This window comes from Leptonotus elevatus, chromosome 16 (assembly GCF_054856555.1).
Source record: "Leptonotus elevatus isolate MCC_2025b chromosome 16, RoL_Lele_1.0, whole genome shotgun sequence".
In the NCBI taxonomy this organism is placed as follows: Eukaryota; Metazoa; Chordata; class Actinopteri; order Syngnathiformes; family Syngnathidae; genus Leptonotus; species Leptonotus elevatus.
In genome coordinates this window covers 15236654-15251972 of record NC_141254.1, presented here as the reverse complement: position 1 = coordinate 15251972, position 15319 = coordinate 15236654, and the positions used below count along the sequence as shown (strand labels likewise).

General features: G+C 40.2%; 1 protein-coding gene and 1 long non-coding RNA gene across 3 annotated transcripts in view; one reads left to right on the top strand and one right to left on the bottom strand.

Moving 5' to 3' along the window:
* Nucleotides 1-102: 102 nt before the first annotated feature.
* On the bottom strand, nt 103-15054 carry LOC147160923 (moesin a). Its single transcript, XM_086097832.1, has 13 exons — nt 14653-15054; nt 7618-7701; nt 7319-7414; nt 6960-7234; nt 6781-6864; nt 5955-6101; nt 5280-5376; nt 4984-5147; nt 4613-4743; nt 4377-4537; nt 4205-4297; nt 3855-4085; nt 103-2099 (listed from the first exon to the last, which is right to left on the bottom strand). Exons 1-13 carry the CDS (start codon nt 14662-14664, stop codon nt 1935-1937), a joined length of 1740 nt encoding a protein of 579 aa, XP_085953958.1. The 5' UTR covers nt 14665-15054; the 3' UTR covers nt 103-1934.
* The window catches only part of LOC147160920 (uncharacterized), a 30110-nt gene continuing 26485 nt past the window's right edge, over nt 11695-15319 (top strand). The window contains exon 1 of one of the 2 annotated variants that reach the window (XR_015097346.1): nt 11695-11763. This is a non-coding gene — a long non-coding RNA (uncharacterized LOC147160920). Of the gene's footprint in view, nt 11764-14767; nt 15234-15319 lie in introns of those variants that run through there. The other variant, XR_015097347.1, reaches the window with a different exon arrangement.

The window sequence follows — 15319 nt, the reverse complement described above, 5'->3', positions numbered from 1 at the left end:
ATTCTAGAAAAGAAAAATAGATGGGCAAAAACACCATATTGCAGTTGTATCTAAGTAAAAATTCATTCAGACACATCAAAATAGAATGAAAAGAAACACCTACTTCTATAATACTTTTATTTTGACCTTGCAAAATAATGTAAATACATCTTTCAAAAACTAATCTATGAAACAAGCAAAACCCTTCTTGTGCCTTGATGCCAAAAATGAGGCTGATATGATGGCGATTACAAATTGATTTGATACGGACTTAAAGAATGTCGCTGTCATGAACTGGAATGTCAATTTTCATTGTTGCAATGATGCATCGTGCACAGGGTGTTGCTTGTTCCTTCAACTTACTAGAACCGCCGTGAGCCACGTTATTAGTTCACAACTAACTGCTCCAGATGCTAAAGTTGTATCATACAAAAATATCCTTGCCGGTGTTTTCTTCTCTCTTTTTTTTTCTAACACCGTACATGATTTGATCACATCAGAATAATCCAAATCACAAAAATACAAAAGTCATTAATTAAATACATACAGTATATTAAAATGTAAGATCTGGAGATACTACTCATTGTTTTGGTTAATATTGAATACTGTGATGTTCCAGTGCATGTTAAAGGATGTTACTTTATGCAAGAAGGTCTTTCAGATGTGATAAAAAAAAATAATAATCAATTTAAAATTAAATTACAACATACCACATAGGCTGTTGAATTGAACAAAATAAATGGTCACCCATCCCATGATAACAAAACAATTTGATTAAAAGCTCATCAAGCTAAGTCTGATGTACATTGCGTATTTGTAAAAGCTACAATCTGACAGCTAAAGTCACCCAATCAGATATGAACGCTTAAGGGTCACTTTCTCCCCATAGACAAAAGTTGATGAGCATCAGTCATCTCGTGACAAAGATTGAAATTTAACACTACAAACTAAACGGGTTTCTTATGGCACACGTTTATTCAGTCTATATCCCAAAAGAAAAGCAATTCATTGTCTTGAATTCTGTTCTATAGATGCACCATCAAACTGAAATCAACTCATAGAACTGTTTACATTGTACAGTATTTAAAAGCTATGTGGTGCGTCATGAGATAATTAACTCATTCACTGCCATTGACGACTATAGACGTCAAAAATTCATGTGAACTATTTTTATTAGTTAAAAAAAATAAATCTTTTTTTATGAAAACCTAGATTTTTTTATTGTACATTTATAACAGATATAAAATTATCATGAGATTAATTATGATTAAACGGCCTTTTTTTTTTTAATTAGGCCCGTCAGGCGATTAAATATTTTTTTAATTGTAATTAATCACATTACTTCACTAGTTAACTAACAATTAATCAAATGTTTTATATCTGTTCTAAATTTACAATAATTTTCCCCCTAGGTTTTCATACTCTTGTTAGCAAAAGTGGAAAAAATGTTAAACTAATAAAAATAGTTTAAAGAAATTGTTGACGTCTATAGCCGTCAATGGCAGTGAATGAGTTAATATGAACAGAAAATTCAGTTCGCATGTGTACAGCAGCAGAAATATAAATTTATATCTAACGGGCACAGAGTTGGACCTTCAGCTCTTTTATTTTGGAGTCACAATACATGGAAGTGACAGAAATATGAGATGAAATTACAATTAGTTTACTTGATGTGTCAGAAAATGTGGTCCTATAACGATATGCTACAACCCCCCCCCCCCCCCCCCCTAAGTGAGGAATGCACTTACAAAATACAGTATGTCCCTTATTAACCAGTGACTTGCCTAAATTCAGTTAGGAATGGTAGCACATGCAATTTGACAGATCCATATTTGTATATTGTGCTGTGTTTGTGCAGCCATGTCATGATTTGCAGCTGATTTATTTGGGAGGAGAGAAAGAGCTGTAGCGACGCGGGACTGCAGTCCGGTCGAGTGGGCTTGCCGACTTCCGCATCACATACATTCAAACTCATCGATGCGCTGCTTGGTGTTTCCTGACCGGATCTGTCGGAGGGTCTTGTACTTGTCTCGTCCCGCCCGCATGTTCTCCGCGTGGATCATGTCGTTGACCGTCTTCTTGGTCTCGTCGCGGGCGTTGGCCAACTCTGAGCTCAAAGCCTGGAACGACAGTTGTCACATACTCGGAATCAACTTTACTCTTTGTTCTATTACCGTGACAACTATGGAGGACCAAAAATGCCAAAATAAGAAATAAATAAAAGTGAATATAAAAACGCATAAAAAAATAAATAAAAAACATTTATATAAAAAAAAAATACATTTAAATGGAAATAAAACAACAAAATGTACATAAATAAATACAAATTCTAAAATACAAAATGAGATTCAAAAAATGTTAAATATTAAAATAAATGTGGAAATAAATACATAAATAGAATGAAATGTCAATCAATAAAATAAGCTTTCATATTTATATACGCTGTCGGCATGAAATGCGTCACGAAATGTTAATCAAATGAGGGGGCGGTCCTAAGTGTCTTGGGTTGAACGGTTGATCGACATGTCAGTCTATGTCGGACTCTGCCCGTTCCACAGCAAGGGAGAATTCACACACCAGTGTGAAGTTGTCAAGTTGTGGTGACAGTGGACAAGATAGTTGTCCGTTGCTGGCGCTCTCCGTGCATGCCGGCGAGACTTCCTCGTTCGCTGACCTGCTCACTCTACCAACCCAAGACACGCTTAGGACCGCCCCCTCATTTCAATAACATTTCATGACACATTTCGTGCTGACAGTGTTTGCAGCATGAAATAAAAACGAGAGCAGAGCGTTTTTATTTATTGATTGACATTTAATTCCATTTATATATTTATTTTTGTATTTATTTCCATTTATTTATATTTTTTGGAATCTCTTTTATTTTTGTCTTTTAATTTTTTGGGTAGTTAACTTTTTTTTCACCACAAAAGAATGAACAGAAAAACTAAACATTTAAATCGCATTCCATATGTGAAAAACATCTGTCTTCTTAATATAAAACAAATAGGGAATGATGTTTTTTTTTCAGCCTTAATAAATCATTGTCAAAATTAAAGTCAAGTCTCAAGGGTTTTACAAAATTAACCCACTTCTCCCAGCAAGAAATAAATTGTTCGCTTCTATGATTGACGTATGCCGTTATTTTTCTCCATTTCGTAAATGTCCCTAGTAATGTCCATCCACCCATTCAGTGTTGGACTTTCTTGTGTCAACCACTTCCTTGATAGGGCCTTTTTACTAGCAACCAACAAAATGTTGACTAATTGTTTGTATTTATTTTTACGTATAAACATTACAGTTTCTATTTTTTTTTTTTGTATAAATGTTTTTAATTATATTTTTATATCCGTTTTTATTTTCACTTTTATTTATTTATTCTGGACAACTAGTGTGTTGTGTCTGTCGACCAGCCTTAGATGCACCCCGCCCCGCCTCTCGTTCAAAGTCAGCTGAGATAGGCCCAACTCAGATTAATGACACTAATGAGGATATAGAAAATTAATTGACGGATGGGTTACAATGCGGACAAGTATGTGCTTATTGTTTAAAGATGATGTCAGCACACTGCAGTATGCCATGACCTTTGCTAAATCCATTAGGTTATTTATTACGTTTGCTATAATGTGCTGTCGACACACTCCACAGTGGAAGCAGGGTCAGTACGGGACGTACTGAACTGTGGCCACTTGGTGGAAACATGGCTTTAGTGCTGACAATAGGTTCTTTTTGTTGACCGGGATAATATATTCAAGGAAAAAAATTATGCCAGTGGTATAACAATCAAACGCTCTACCATCACATGGCAGAATGTACAATTAACCTGTTGCCATTCTTCGAATGATCAGAATTAACATATTTTCAAATGTCAGACTTACAAGTAAATGTTTCTGCAAACGCTCGTTCTTCTCCGCCTCGGTCATGCGCTCCTCCTCGCTGCGGTCCTTGTACGTGGCGGCGGAGGTAAACTCGGCGCTGGCCTCGGCGCTGCTTTCGTCGTTCTCGTCGTGCTCGTTCTCGGTGTTGAGGGGCTCCTGAACATGGGTCGCCATCACTTTGTGTTTCAGCTCTTCTTTGGTCTTCTCCAGGTCTTGCTGCACCATGGTAGCCTGAGGTAACAGATTGAAGAAGTCACTCACTAATGGATATCATTCCCCCCCCATTTTTTTTATTTTTATAAATCAACACTCATATGTTTAAAAGATTAATAAATAAAAAAGCCGCCCACCTTTTCTTGCCACAGTACTGCCTCCTCTTCCTTCTTCTTCTTAGAGTCCTCCAGGAGGGAAATCTTTGAGGTCAGCTCAGCTAACTCGGTGGCCTAAAACAGATCATCCTTTTTTTTGAGACGCTTATTATCTAAAGCACCAAAGCGATTGAAATTGTATCGTATAACTGACCAGGTGCTCTTGGTTCTTCATCTGGTTCTCTGACTGTTGCAAGAGCGCCATCTTGGCATCCTCGGCGCCTTTAAGGTCCGCCTCCATGCGCTCAGCCTCCTCCTGGGCTCGCTTCCTCTCCAACTCCAACTCCAGAGCCCTCAGTGTTTGCTCCTCCAGCTCTGCGCACAATCACTTAACATGAACATCACAACAGAAAAGTACTATCTCCCCCGACGCACGGGCCCGTCACCCACCTTGCTGGGCCTTTTTGGTCTGCTCCTCGATTTGCTTTAATCGCTCCATTAATTCCTCTTTTTCCTTTTCTATCTTCTCCTTTTCCTTTTCTGCAGCTTCCCTTTTCCTCTTTTCGTTATCCAGCAGAGCTCTAATACATTTGGAAAATAATTGACAGTACTTTGAATGATCTGGCTCGCGTTATTATGTGAAGACATTACAGTAATTTGAACAGTGACCCTTAGAGGTCGAATAGAAGATGATTCACAGTTTTGATGTGATTCTGAGATTCTGCATGCAAGGTTTGTGCACATTCAAAACTGCCCTCAATGATGCAAGTTTTTTTTTTCTCTCCATTAAATATATGTTCTGTGAGAAATGTGCCCGTTACCGTTCCATCTTCTTGAGGTTCTTCTCCTCCCGAGCCTGAGCCTTCATCTGCTGCACTTCAATGGTGTCGGGCTTGCGGCGGCGCATGTACAGCTCGTGGTTTCCCATGCATAGAGACAAAATGCGCTTGTTGATGCGCAGCCTCGGAGCATAAAATACAAAGTCCTAAAAAAGAAGTAGAAGTAAGTGCCGGCCAGGTAGCGCTAAGAAGCATTTACAGTCCTGTCAATTAAAGCTAAAAAGCCTAAAAAATATACTTGTAAAAAAAAAAAAAAGAGAAAAAAAAGGTCAACATACTGGAGCTTTCTTGTCGATTGGTTTGATGACAAATTTCTTGTCATTGAAGGAAATATTCCTGATTTCACTCCAAGGAAAGCCAATTTTGGGCGTCATTCTGTGAAATAAACACACAAACGTCAGTACTGATAACGAGCCTCAAAAGCTACAAAGCGTGTAACGTTTTGCAAACTGGGTTAGGTCCTAAATACATTAAATAAATACTAATTGAATATAAACCCAGTAGGGTTCCGAGGTCTGTAGACTCGGGTCAATTAGTGGAAAGCAAACATGGTGAAACAGATTTTACTTGTTATGCTGCACACAACTAGAATAAGCTTCCAATAGAACGTAAATGCTTTTAAATCCAGCTTTAAAAAAAAATAATGCTTTTCCCCCCCCGTGCCTATAATTAAGGTCTTTATTAAACATTTCTATAATTTTTTTTCAAAATATTAATTTTAATAAACTACTTTTTATTTTGTTACTTTGCTTTTAAATATCTTAAATTGTTCTGCCCCCCCCCCTTCTCCTTTGCTTTAAAAATCTTTTATTTTGAACTATATTCCTCTGTACGCCTTAGTCAGTTTGCACCTTCTGGTTCATCGACTCGGTACGCTGATTCTGTACAATGACCTTGTGTAAGAAATGCGCTATATAAATAAAGCTGCCCTCCCTTGCCTTGTACACACTCACTTATCATTCTGTTCATAAATGTTGAGTCCCAAAGCATCCACTCCCAGCCACAGCTCTGTTCCTTTCTTATTTTTGATGCTGAAGTAGTTGACTCCATACATCTCCAGGTCTTGGGCAATCTTCAAATATTCCATCATGGATTCCTCTCTGAAAACACAAGAAATGTATTTTAAATACAGGATGTTCTTAACGTTGTCAAGGCAGAAAAAAAAATTTATTCTGTCGCTTTAAACTTTCAGATCTCAGCGAGCCACAGTCGCTTCCTCAAGGCAGTTTTAAGACTTCTGTACAACAGTCACTCTACCCAAGCATAGCAGACTAAGTGTCAAGAGGTCTCAAGCATAATTCGAATAGTCTAACCACAGCGTTAGCACGTCCAAACAGAGCAAAACAAATCATAGTCTCTGCGGGGCTGGAAAATTCTGGCTTAGGCAAAAAAATAAAATAAAAATGTTGCCGTGTGTTGTAAATGGTCATCTGTGTCAGCCATGTTATTGACTTTTGATCTGTCCAGGTTAATATTTGTTGCATCAAATAGCTTGTGCTTCATTTCCGATTCAAAACGTACGCTTGGTTATGACAACCGAAAAGAAAACACTGGCGATGAAAAGTGTATCATGACCTCTGGGCCCTGGCCAGTGTTATGTTTGAAAAGTCATGCCAGCCCACTGGGAGAGGCATACAAAGGAGAGAAGACAGAGTCAGATAAAGTTTGGCACAGAGTAGAGCAGTACAAATAGAATTAGTAACCCGTATAATGAGCTGGGAACTTTTTTTTTTTTTTTTTTATCTAGTGAGACTGGGAAGGAGGAGGAACAGTGATTACCTCATCATTCCCTTGTGTTCTTCATGCCACACTTGAATCCTCTCCTCCCACTGGTCCTTGCTGAGTTTGTGCTGGTCCAGAACTCTGCCAACATGAAAGGTCAGAGGTCATGCAGAGCCTGATACGAACCCAGATGACCCCTGATTGTCTTGTTAATGAATTAGTGCGGTAGGAATTACCTCTGAGGGAGCAGATGTTCATTGGATAGATAGCCCGGCGTGTGGACTTCCTTGTTATAGTCGGCATACTTTGCCTGCACCGCGTAGGAAGCCAGGAGGACGGCCGTCTCAGGAGGGCAGTAGATATCATCATTTAGAATTCCCTCCTTCACCTGCAGGAAAAACAGCCGCTGGGTGGCATCCTGGATTAACTCCTCGGACACATCCTCAGGAAAGAACTTGGCACGGAACTTAAATAGTAGCGGGCTTTCCTTCCTCACATCTTGGGCTGTCACCTGAAATCATCAAGTAGAATATACCGTAGGTCAAATAGTGGTTCACTTAGCGTCAAAGACAGGATAAATCAATAAAGAGCTCACCTTCTTATTGAGCTTGAGCCATGTTGATAAACCCTTGGTATCCTGGTACTGGAGTCCAAAGTACCAAACCTCCCGAAGCCCAATGGTCTTAACGACCTGAAAAAATAAAATTATACATGCAGATTATTTAAAAAAAAAAATACATATACCTAGACTATTAGCACAAGACCTTTCAAAGGAGCAGCTATTGTTTTGGGGAGACTGTGTATGGTGCAGTTGCACTGTAATCGCATTCAGTAGAGGCGAGACATCATTTTGTATTACTAGAGGCAAAGATAAGTGACTATTGTGTGTCCTACCTGGTCAAAGAGTTGTTTTCCTGTTGTCGTGGGCTGAATGGCAAACTCCAGTTCCGCATCCATTGTGGTGACTCTTACACTAATCTAAAAGTAATGAACAAATGGAATGAATGAACAATGCAAACATAACATGGACAAAAGTGTTAATTGAAAACAAGTCAATCAAAAAAGTACAGCAATCCAGATGATGCAAACTTGTTCGACAAAACAATCATTGCATTTGTGGAGTACGAGTTACGCAACAAAATCCAACCGTTTTTTTTATCCATCTCAGGGGGCGGCCATTTTGTCACTTGCTGAAAATGACATCACAGTTGTGGGACTCAAGTAACAACCAATCACGTCTCATATGTTTTCTGAGTTTGGTCATGTGACGTTCGCAAGCTGAGCTGTGATTCGTCATTATCTGAGAACTAATTTTCAGTCCATAGTAAGTGGAAAAATGGCCGCCCCCTTGAGACGGACAAATAGGTGGATTTTGCTGCTTTATTCATATTCCACCAACACAATATTAATCAGAATACCACGTTTAGACTAGTGGGTCTGCACAGAATATATTGTAAATATTTTTGGGGAGCTGACTTCACCTTTAAGCCATATCACAGTTAGAAAAACTTCAGCCTGGCTCCTTAACTGCACATCGCAAGCTAATCCCCCACATCGTCGTGGACAAGCCAACAACCATCTGACTGAATGATGAGTAATTCCATCTTTTCTGCACGTAGACTCCATGAAAGCCCATGTGCCCGTCTAGTTGGTCTCAGTATGGAACTTATCTACAGGAAGTAACCACATCCTTTGGTGGCGAGGCCTTGTGAGGCTTTTTCGCCGCTTCACCCTCATGAGAATGGCTTACTTCCTGCCATGTATCAAGCAGTCACCAGTCAGCTCGCTGCTCTGTGTTCTGCCAAGAACATACTAATACACCTATTTGTAGCGAGTTTGTCACCACCGGGGAACTTCCTGCTCGAGTAAAGAATGCACTGAACACACATCAGATATTGAGGCCGGAATGTGGAATGTACTGTATTGTAAGAGCCACCTAAGTCAAGTCATTCCCTTTCTATGTTTTTGCAGTGATGTGACGTTCGACGTGTAGCAGAAGTGAAAAAAATCCATAATACGCGCCTCCTTCATTTATTCAAACTTGCATCCAGCTGCCGAGGTCATACAAATATTAGATTTACTCTGGAATCAGCGAACTGATTGTGTTGCCGTTTCTCATTTCTCCGCCCTCTTTGAGATGATGAAAAAGGCAGCACAAGATGCCTGTTGGGAAATAACTGTGCATGCTGAGGCCCACGCCTGCCCTCAACAACAATGGCACGCATTATTTCCCCACTAGTCGGGGCTGGCGAGAGTTGCGTTCTTTCCCATTCATGTCAGCAGAACCCCATTTACAGCCCGGGACACTTGCCCCTCTGTCACTTCCTGTCATCGCCAGCAGTTAAGTTGTAGGTCAGTCTGGGTCGATGCGAAGAACTAATAAGCCGATAAGAAACCATTGTGAAAACTCATTTCATCTCGCGATGACCCATCTGGACCTTCAGCCGCTTCATTTCCTGAGCCCGAATGAATAACGTTGCATGAAAAAGGAAGCACGCGGCTACATTCTCTGCTTGTGTTAGGTAGGGTGTGTCGCCCACACTATTCTTAGCGCGCACTCACCCCCGCGCCCTTTCGGCCCACGTGCCATGTTTCCATGCATTTGACCTCATCGTTTCCCCCATGGCAACGGCACAATGTGCCCTGGCCAAACACACACTTTACAAACCATACCAACGTGCAACATCAGGGTCATATGATGCTTTAATGTTGTGCCAATTGCATTTCTTAACATGACTAAGACGTACAGTCACACAGTTCTAATCTCATTTTCCTATTTTTTGTCATCACGCCGTAAATCACCATGACGACCACAATATCCAAAAGTACAAATGACATGTTGAGGAAAACGACCTACTAATTACTCACATTAAATTATATGCACCAGACTTGATCAGAAAGGGTACCCTCACTGATTTAAACACAGCGAACATTCGAGAGTTATTGATGAAGTGATGGGTTGTCTCTATGAGGTCCTCAAATAGGCCAAATAAAGCCTTAACACGCAGAGATATTTTGATATGGACCATACTAGTTTTATTGTTAATATTTAATTAATTGTACAAAATACTTACAATTAAACCATTTTCTTTGTTTCCCTAATATTTACATGCATTAGAATACCAGGTTCAAATTATTATTATTTTTTTCAACACAAACTGCCCTTTACATAAACTTAAGAAAGATTGGGAGTTAAGTGTTTCGACGAACATAAATGCTTCTGGAATTGCATACAATTATCCATACATCCGTTTTCTATTGTCCTCATTAGGGCTGTGGGTCAATTTGAGTGTATCCCATCTGACTTTCGGCAAGAGGTGGGGTACGTCCTAGAATGGTCACCAGACAGACAGACAGACAGACAGACAGACCGCAACCATTTGCGCTCAGCTTCAGAACTATGGACGATTCGGTCTTCAATTAACCGAACATGCATGTTTTTGTGATGGCTGAACCGAGATACTAACAGACATACTTCCACTAGGGCTAGGGGTGTAACGGAAACCAATTTGAATCATAAAATCAGTTTTGATATAAAATATGCGAGTGCATTGAATTCAATGGTTCCATTTTAAAATCGAACCGCCTTCGAATTGTTTCACACGTATCGAATCGTCTTTTAATTGGGAAGATGACAACTAGCTTCCAGTATGGAATTTCATCTTCTACTGAGAAATGAATGATAACGCAGCATGCTATACATTATGATGATCCAGGCCTTAGCTTTTTTGACTTTTTATTGAAGGCCCCCGTTCTAAATTTAAAGGGCTGTCACCAATCACATACTTGAGAGTCTTAAACTATGTCACAAGTGTGAACATTTTATTTTAAAACAACCCCGACACCTAAAATGGCTGACATCACACCACTGACATTTTAAACAAAATAATACTTATATAGACTTCCAGAAAAACCTTTACACTGAACACTAGCCATACTGTCCCCTTTTCCATGCCTACATCCAGATCCTCATAAGTAACTCCGGGTTTTTTTTCTTGGTAATTGGGTTGCCCCTCAACAAAGTTCTGTGGCATAATCCTACTAAGAAACCAACCAACAATACAGTTCAAAAATGGCGGCAATACTGTAAAAATGTCTGCTCAGACTTGTGCCACTAAAAAGGTTATCTCACATTTACATGGCACGTTAAAAAAAAAAGAAGTCTGTGACATACTATGCGAGTCGTAAATATATCTGTGTTGTACGGAATAAGGCTGTTAAACCTCCCACCTCAGTTCAAACGCCCTGCGGCTGTGTGTGTACTGTTGTGTGTCTGCAGTCCAGATGTGTTTACATCTGAGGGCTGGATGCAACCGAGCGTTACGCTCGAAAAAACCCTCCAGTTGAAGAGTGCAAACTGGCAGACAGGAAGAGGGAGGGATGAAAAGGAGGATGAGCTTGCTTTACAAAAGCGAGGAGGGGTCTTTCCCATGACCATTGTTCCGTAAATATACATTCATGTGCACATCCATCTTAGTGCCTTTTGTCGGCGAGGTAGTCAACATTTGTAATCCTCCTCTCTACCTTTCCAAACTAGTATTTCGCTCATGAAAGCCTGTTCACTCCAACTTCCTACGATTCACTAATACTTGTGTGTGAGAAGTGTCATTTGCAAGGGTGTGGGGCAGAACTTTCAGTACAAACATTTGGCAAAACCTCAAGCTTGCTCTTATCTTTAGACAACCTCGATTTCGATTCAAGCTGAAAACTGAAAAATGGACCACAGATAGCACTAATTAGCACACAAAAATGACAAATATTAAGATAAAACGACTTACTTTCCGAAGTATAATAGTCACGGCCAGATCCTAGTGTGAAAATATTCAACAATTTGTGTAAAATAAAAAACATTCACTTTTTCCAGCAGCTCTAACTCTACAAACTGCTAATCTGCTCTGCTATGCGCACTACGGCCTCCTTAAATCCCCTGCTAGCATACCTCCACGTCTTTCCATTGACCAAATCACCATAGCCACACACACTCAATGTTTGTCCCTCAAGCAAGAAAACCACCAATGTTGTTGACTTCCGTCTGAAATGGTAAGTCGTACCCGAGCTTTATATTAGAGAATGTTTGTTCATTTGTGTGACAAGAGAATGCTAGCCTGAAATGTTGACATACTAATAACTTTTTCATACTGATATCCAACTAAAATAGATCCGAAATTTAGGGAGTGTTTTAAACCCCGACAGAGTAGAGGAATCACAGTTAACTTGTGATAAAAATGACACTTTAAGGCTGATATAGTGCTCCAGTGCAATCTTGAGTGGCGCACGGCATGTGAGGAGCAGGCAAGGGAGGAGAGCAGCTAGACGGTGATGTGAAAGTCCATATAAGGCTGCGGGCGAGGAAATTACCAGAAAGGAACTGATGTAAGAGCAGAACATTTGAGTCACACCGTAACTTCCTTGAGAAACTCAAGCACTTGCCAGTAGGAGGATGGCAGAGACGTGCAACTTTTGGAATAATTGCGAATTTGCGACTCATTAAGACAAAAAAAAATTGGGGGGGAATTTTTTGAACCTCCCTCCTGTGGCTACACTTCTCCAAAGGCAACTTTCACTTGGCAAAAACTGAACTTTTTTGCCGAGTCAGATGATCCCGCTTCCTTTTTTTTTTTTGGGCCCCCATTGAAGCTTTCAAATAACCTTACAAAAGGGCAAGCTCATTGTTTTAACACTAATCTCTGATACTGGGAAGTACTAAACTTTTCATCCCGAAAGCATTGTTCCTTCCATCATTTATGGCCAGCGACCTTCCTCTTGACCAGATATTTGTCCCCTTTCAGTTTCCTTCTTTTTTTTAACACTAAAGCACCATTTGTATCGTGTTGCTTGTAAACACACTGTAAAAGCTCCTTTTGAGCTTCTCCCGGCCTGTGAAGCCTCAGTAAACAGGGGACCACGCCGCTGTTGTCGAGGCTAACAGTATCCTAGCTGCACTACTCAGACAATTAGCACCCAGACGGTCACCTAAGTAACACACTAAACTTATTTCTAAAAAAGCACAGTAAACACTCGCACTATTGCATTCTTTGCAGTTTTCGGAGGTTGCAACTCAGCCTTCTTCCAATTCATATTGATTTTGGTCTGTGGTTACTTCTCAAGGCCCAATCATATTAATCTGCTCCATCTGATGATAGTGTTGAATGTTGATTGATGATGGTCTTGTAATGTAACAATTTGAAATCTCTTAGCTTTCCAAGTTTTTCCTCCTACCATTGTGACTTTATTCTAGTAAAATTAGAACGTACTCATCATAATATTTCAATGGTTTTTTGGGTAGTAATATATTTTTCTCTCTCCTATTTTTAGTGTTGAACCTTTTAAAGAAACTTTTATGCAGGACTTTTTTTTTAAGTTATTAAACATCCTATCGTTAAAGTTCTCAAGCTATCTTAAATTTGTAAAAAAAATAACGGAGCTGTATGAGGGGTGGCCGACCAATAGTGTATGTGGATTTTTTCAAATTTGGACAGAGGGTTTTTTTGCCCAACAGTGAGGAAATGTACCCCTACATGCTATAATGAATAATTTATTTCTTTAAATGTTTCTGCCTAAATATTTATGACCTGTTTAAGAGAAATGATCTTCACCGAACTAATTTTAATTATATATCCATTGCCACTAGCTAGTAATGCTGGATATGCATGCAAGCATGTCAGATTTGTCACTACACGGTACGTCACAATCATCACAGCTTTTAATTGGCCCAAAGGGAGGAGTCATTTAGGGTGACCGGATTTTTTTAAATGACGCTACAATTTAGCTGAATATCAAAAAATCATTTGAGACGCAGGAAGCAGGGCTAAAAACGCGACTGTCTCCGACAATACCGGACATCTAGTCACCCTAGAGTAATTGCTTTATTATGTGTTTTTAAGATTGGCATACAGGTCCCTAATATGTACATCTCACACAACATAATTCATTTCAAATTTGTTGGACCCCAAATTGAAACCACTATACTATACTATACGGTATTGCTAACAAAAGTTGGTATTTCACAATTCCTCCATTGATAAACAAACGTGCATTTAAACATTTACAGTGTATATTATCAGCAGCATCACGAGTCATGGGTCACAATACTTTCATTGTCCCACTGTCTTCAAGTAAATATCAGTTTAACATTTATGGATAAGTAGCAGATTTTTATTGTCATAAATCCCAATGTTTATGCTCAGATATATAAAAAAGAAAACAGAGGATAAGGTTTAGAAACATGAGCTTTATGCAGTTTAAATTTAACAAAGAGTGTGTGTGCACCCCCCATAAACACCCCCAACAATGAGAGGAGGGGTTCTCTTCATTGTTCCCAGCTATGCCACATTAAAACAGATTGCTGAAGTTAATATGATGTCACAACATCTTATAAAAATCTTTTTGTGGGGGGGGGGGGGGGGGGGGCAGGTAGAGCAGGGGCAGGAGGTCACATAGATGGGCCGTCTTGACAGCTCCAATCTCGGCTTCTACCTGCTAGCTAGCCCCGGCTGGATGGGGAGGCCTCCGGAAACACGAGCTCCATGGCTACCGGGGAGGGGAGGGGGGAAGTGGAGGGCAACCTCCCAAGACAAAGCACACCCTGGGTCGGGATTCTCAACCGTGCCACTCGTGTGGAGACGTGGGAAGATGGATTGTGATACAAAGTAGCCTCAAGGCCTCAATGAAGGATGTGATTTAAGCGCTCATTTGAAGAAGCATTGGGGCGGGAGCGCGCACGCGCACTCTCCTAACGGAAAGTATTGTGTCGTCGTGAGAATTTAAAAAGATTCCAGTAAAACCATTTGAAGCACTTATTAAGTAATACGCACACTAAAATAGAGAGTCACATACCGGTGTTGGACGCATATCAACGTAGGATCCTGTTCAACATGAGCAACAACAGGACGTTTACGTTATAAGAATAGTTAGGTTAATCAAGCTTACCGTTTTCGGCATCTTGGCTTTTGTTGGTCCGGTTCTGGTAAGAAGGGGGAAAAAACACAACCAAAAACTAATAGAACAGACGAGCAGTTGTCGAAACCACCAGAAAACTTTTTCCCATCAGAACAACGGCGCCAGTGAAACGCCTTCCTGTCCAAAACGAGTCCGACCTATGACTTGTTAGCTCGATTTAAAACACTCCAAAAACGTAACTTATCACTTTCGAAGGGAATATTAGTCTTTGTGCCGCCCTGAAAAAAAGAAATGAACTCGAAAGCTCGATTTCCTGCTAACGGTACCCGGACTCTGAAACCACACCCAGGCCGATGACAGGACAGCAGCCAGACAGAAAGAAGGAGAAGCTCGGTTTGGTTTGGGTTGGTTTAGCTGGAGCCCGCAGACTCCGCCTGCTGCTTCTGCATCATCATGGCCGCACACAGCCACTCTCCTGGCTCGGCCAAGACCTTTTTTTACTCGCTTCGCGTTCTCTCGTTTTAATTGTTTCAGTTTATAATAACAATTCACTGTCGATAAAACGCCCGCCAGGTGCTCAGTGGTGGCAAGTAAATTAAGTAGTTTTTCAGGTGGGTACAAATCGACACTTTTCTTCTGACGAGTTTTGACTTTTACTCCCCATGTGTATGCTTACTTTCTATTCATTATTTTTTTG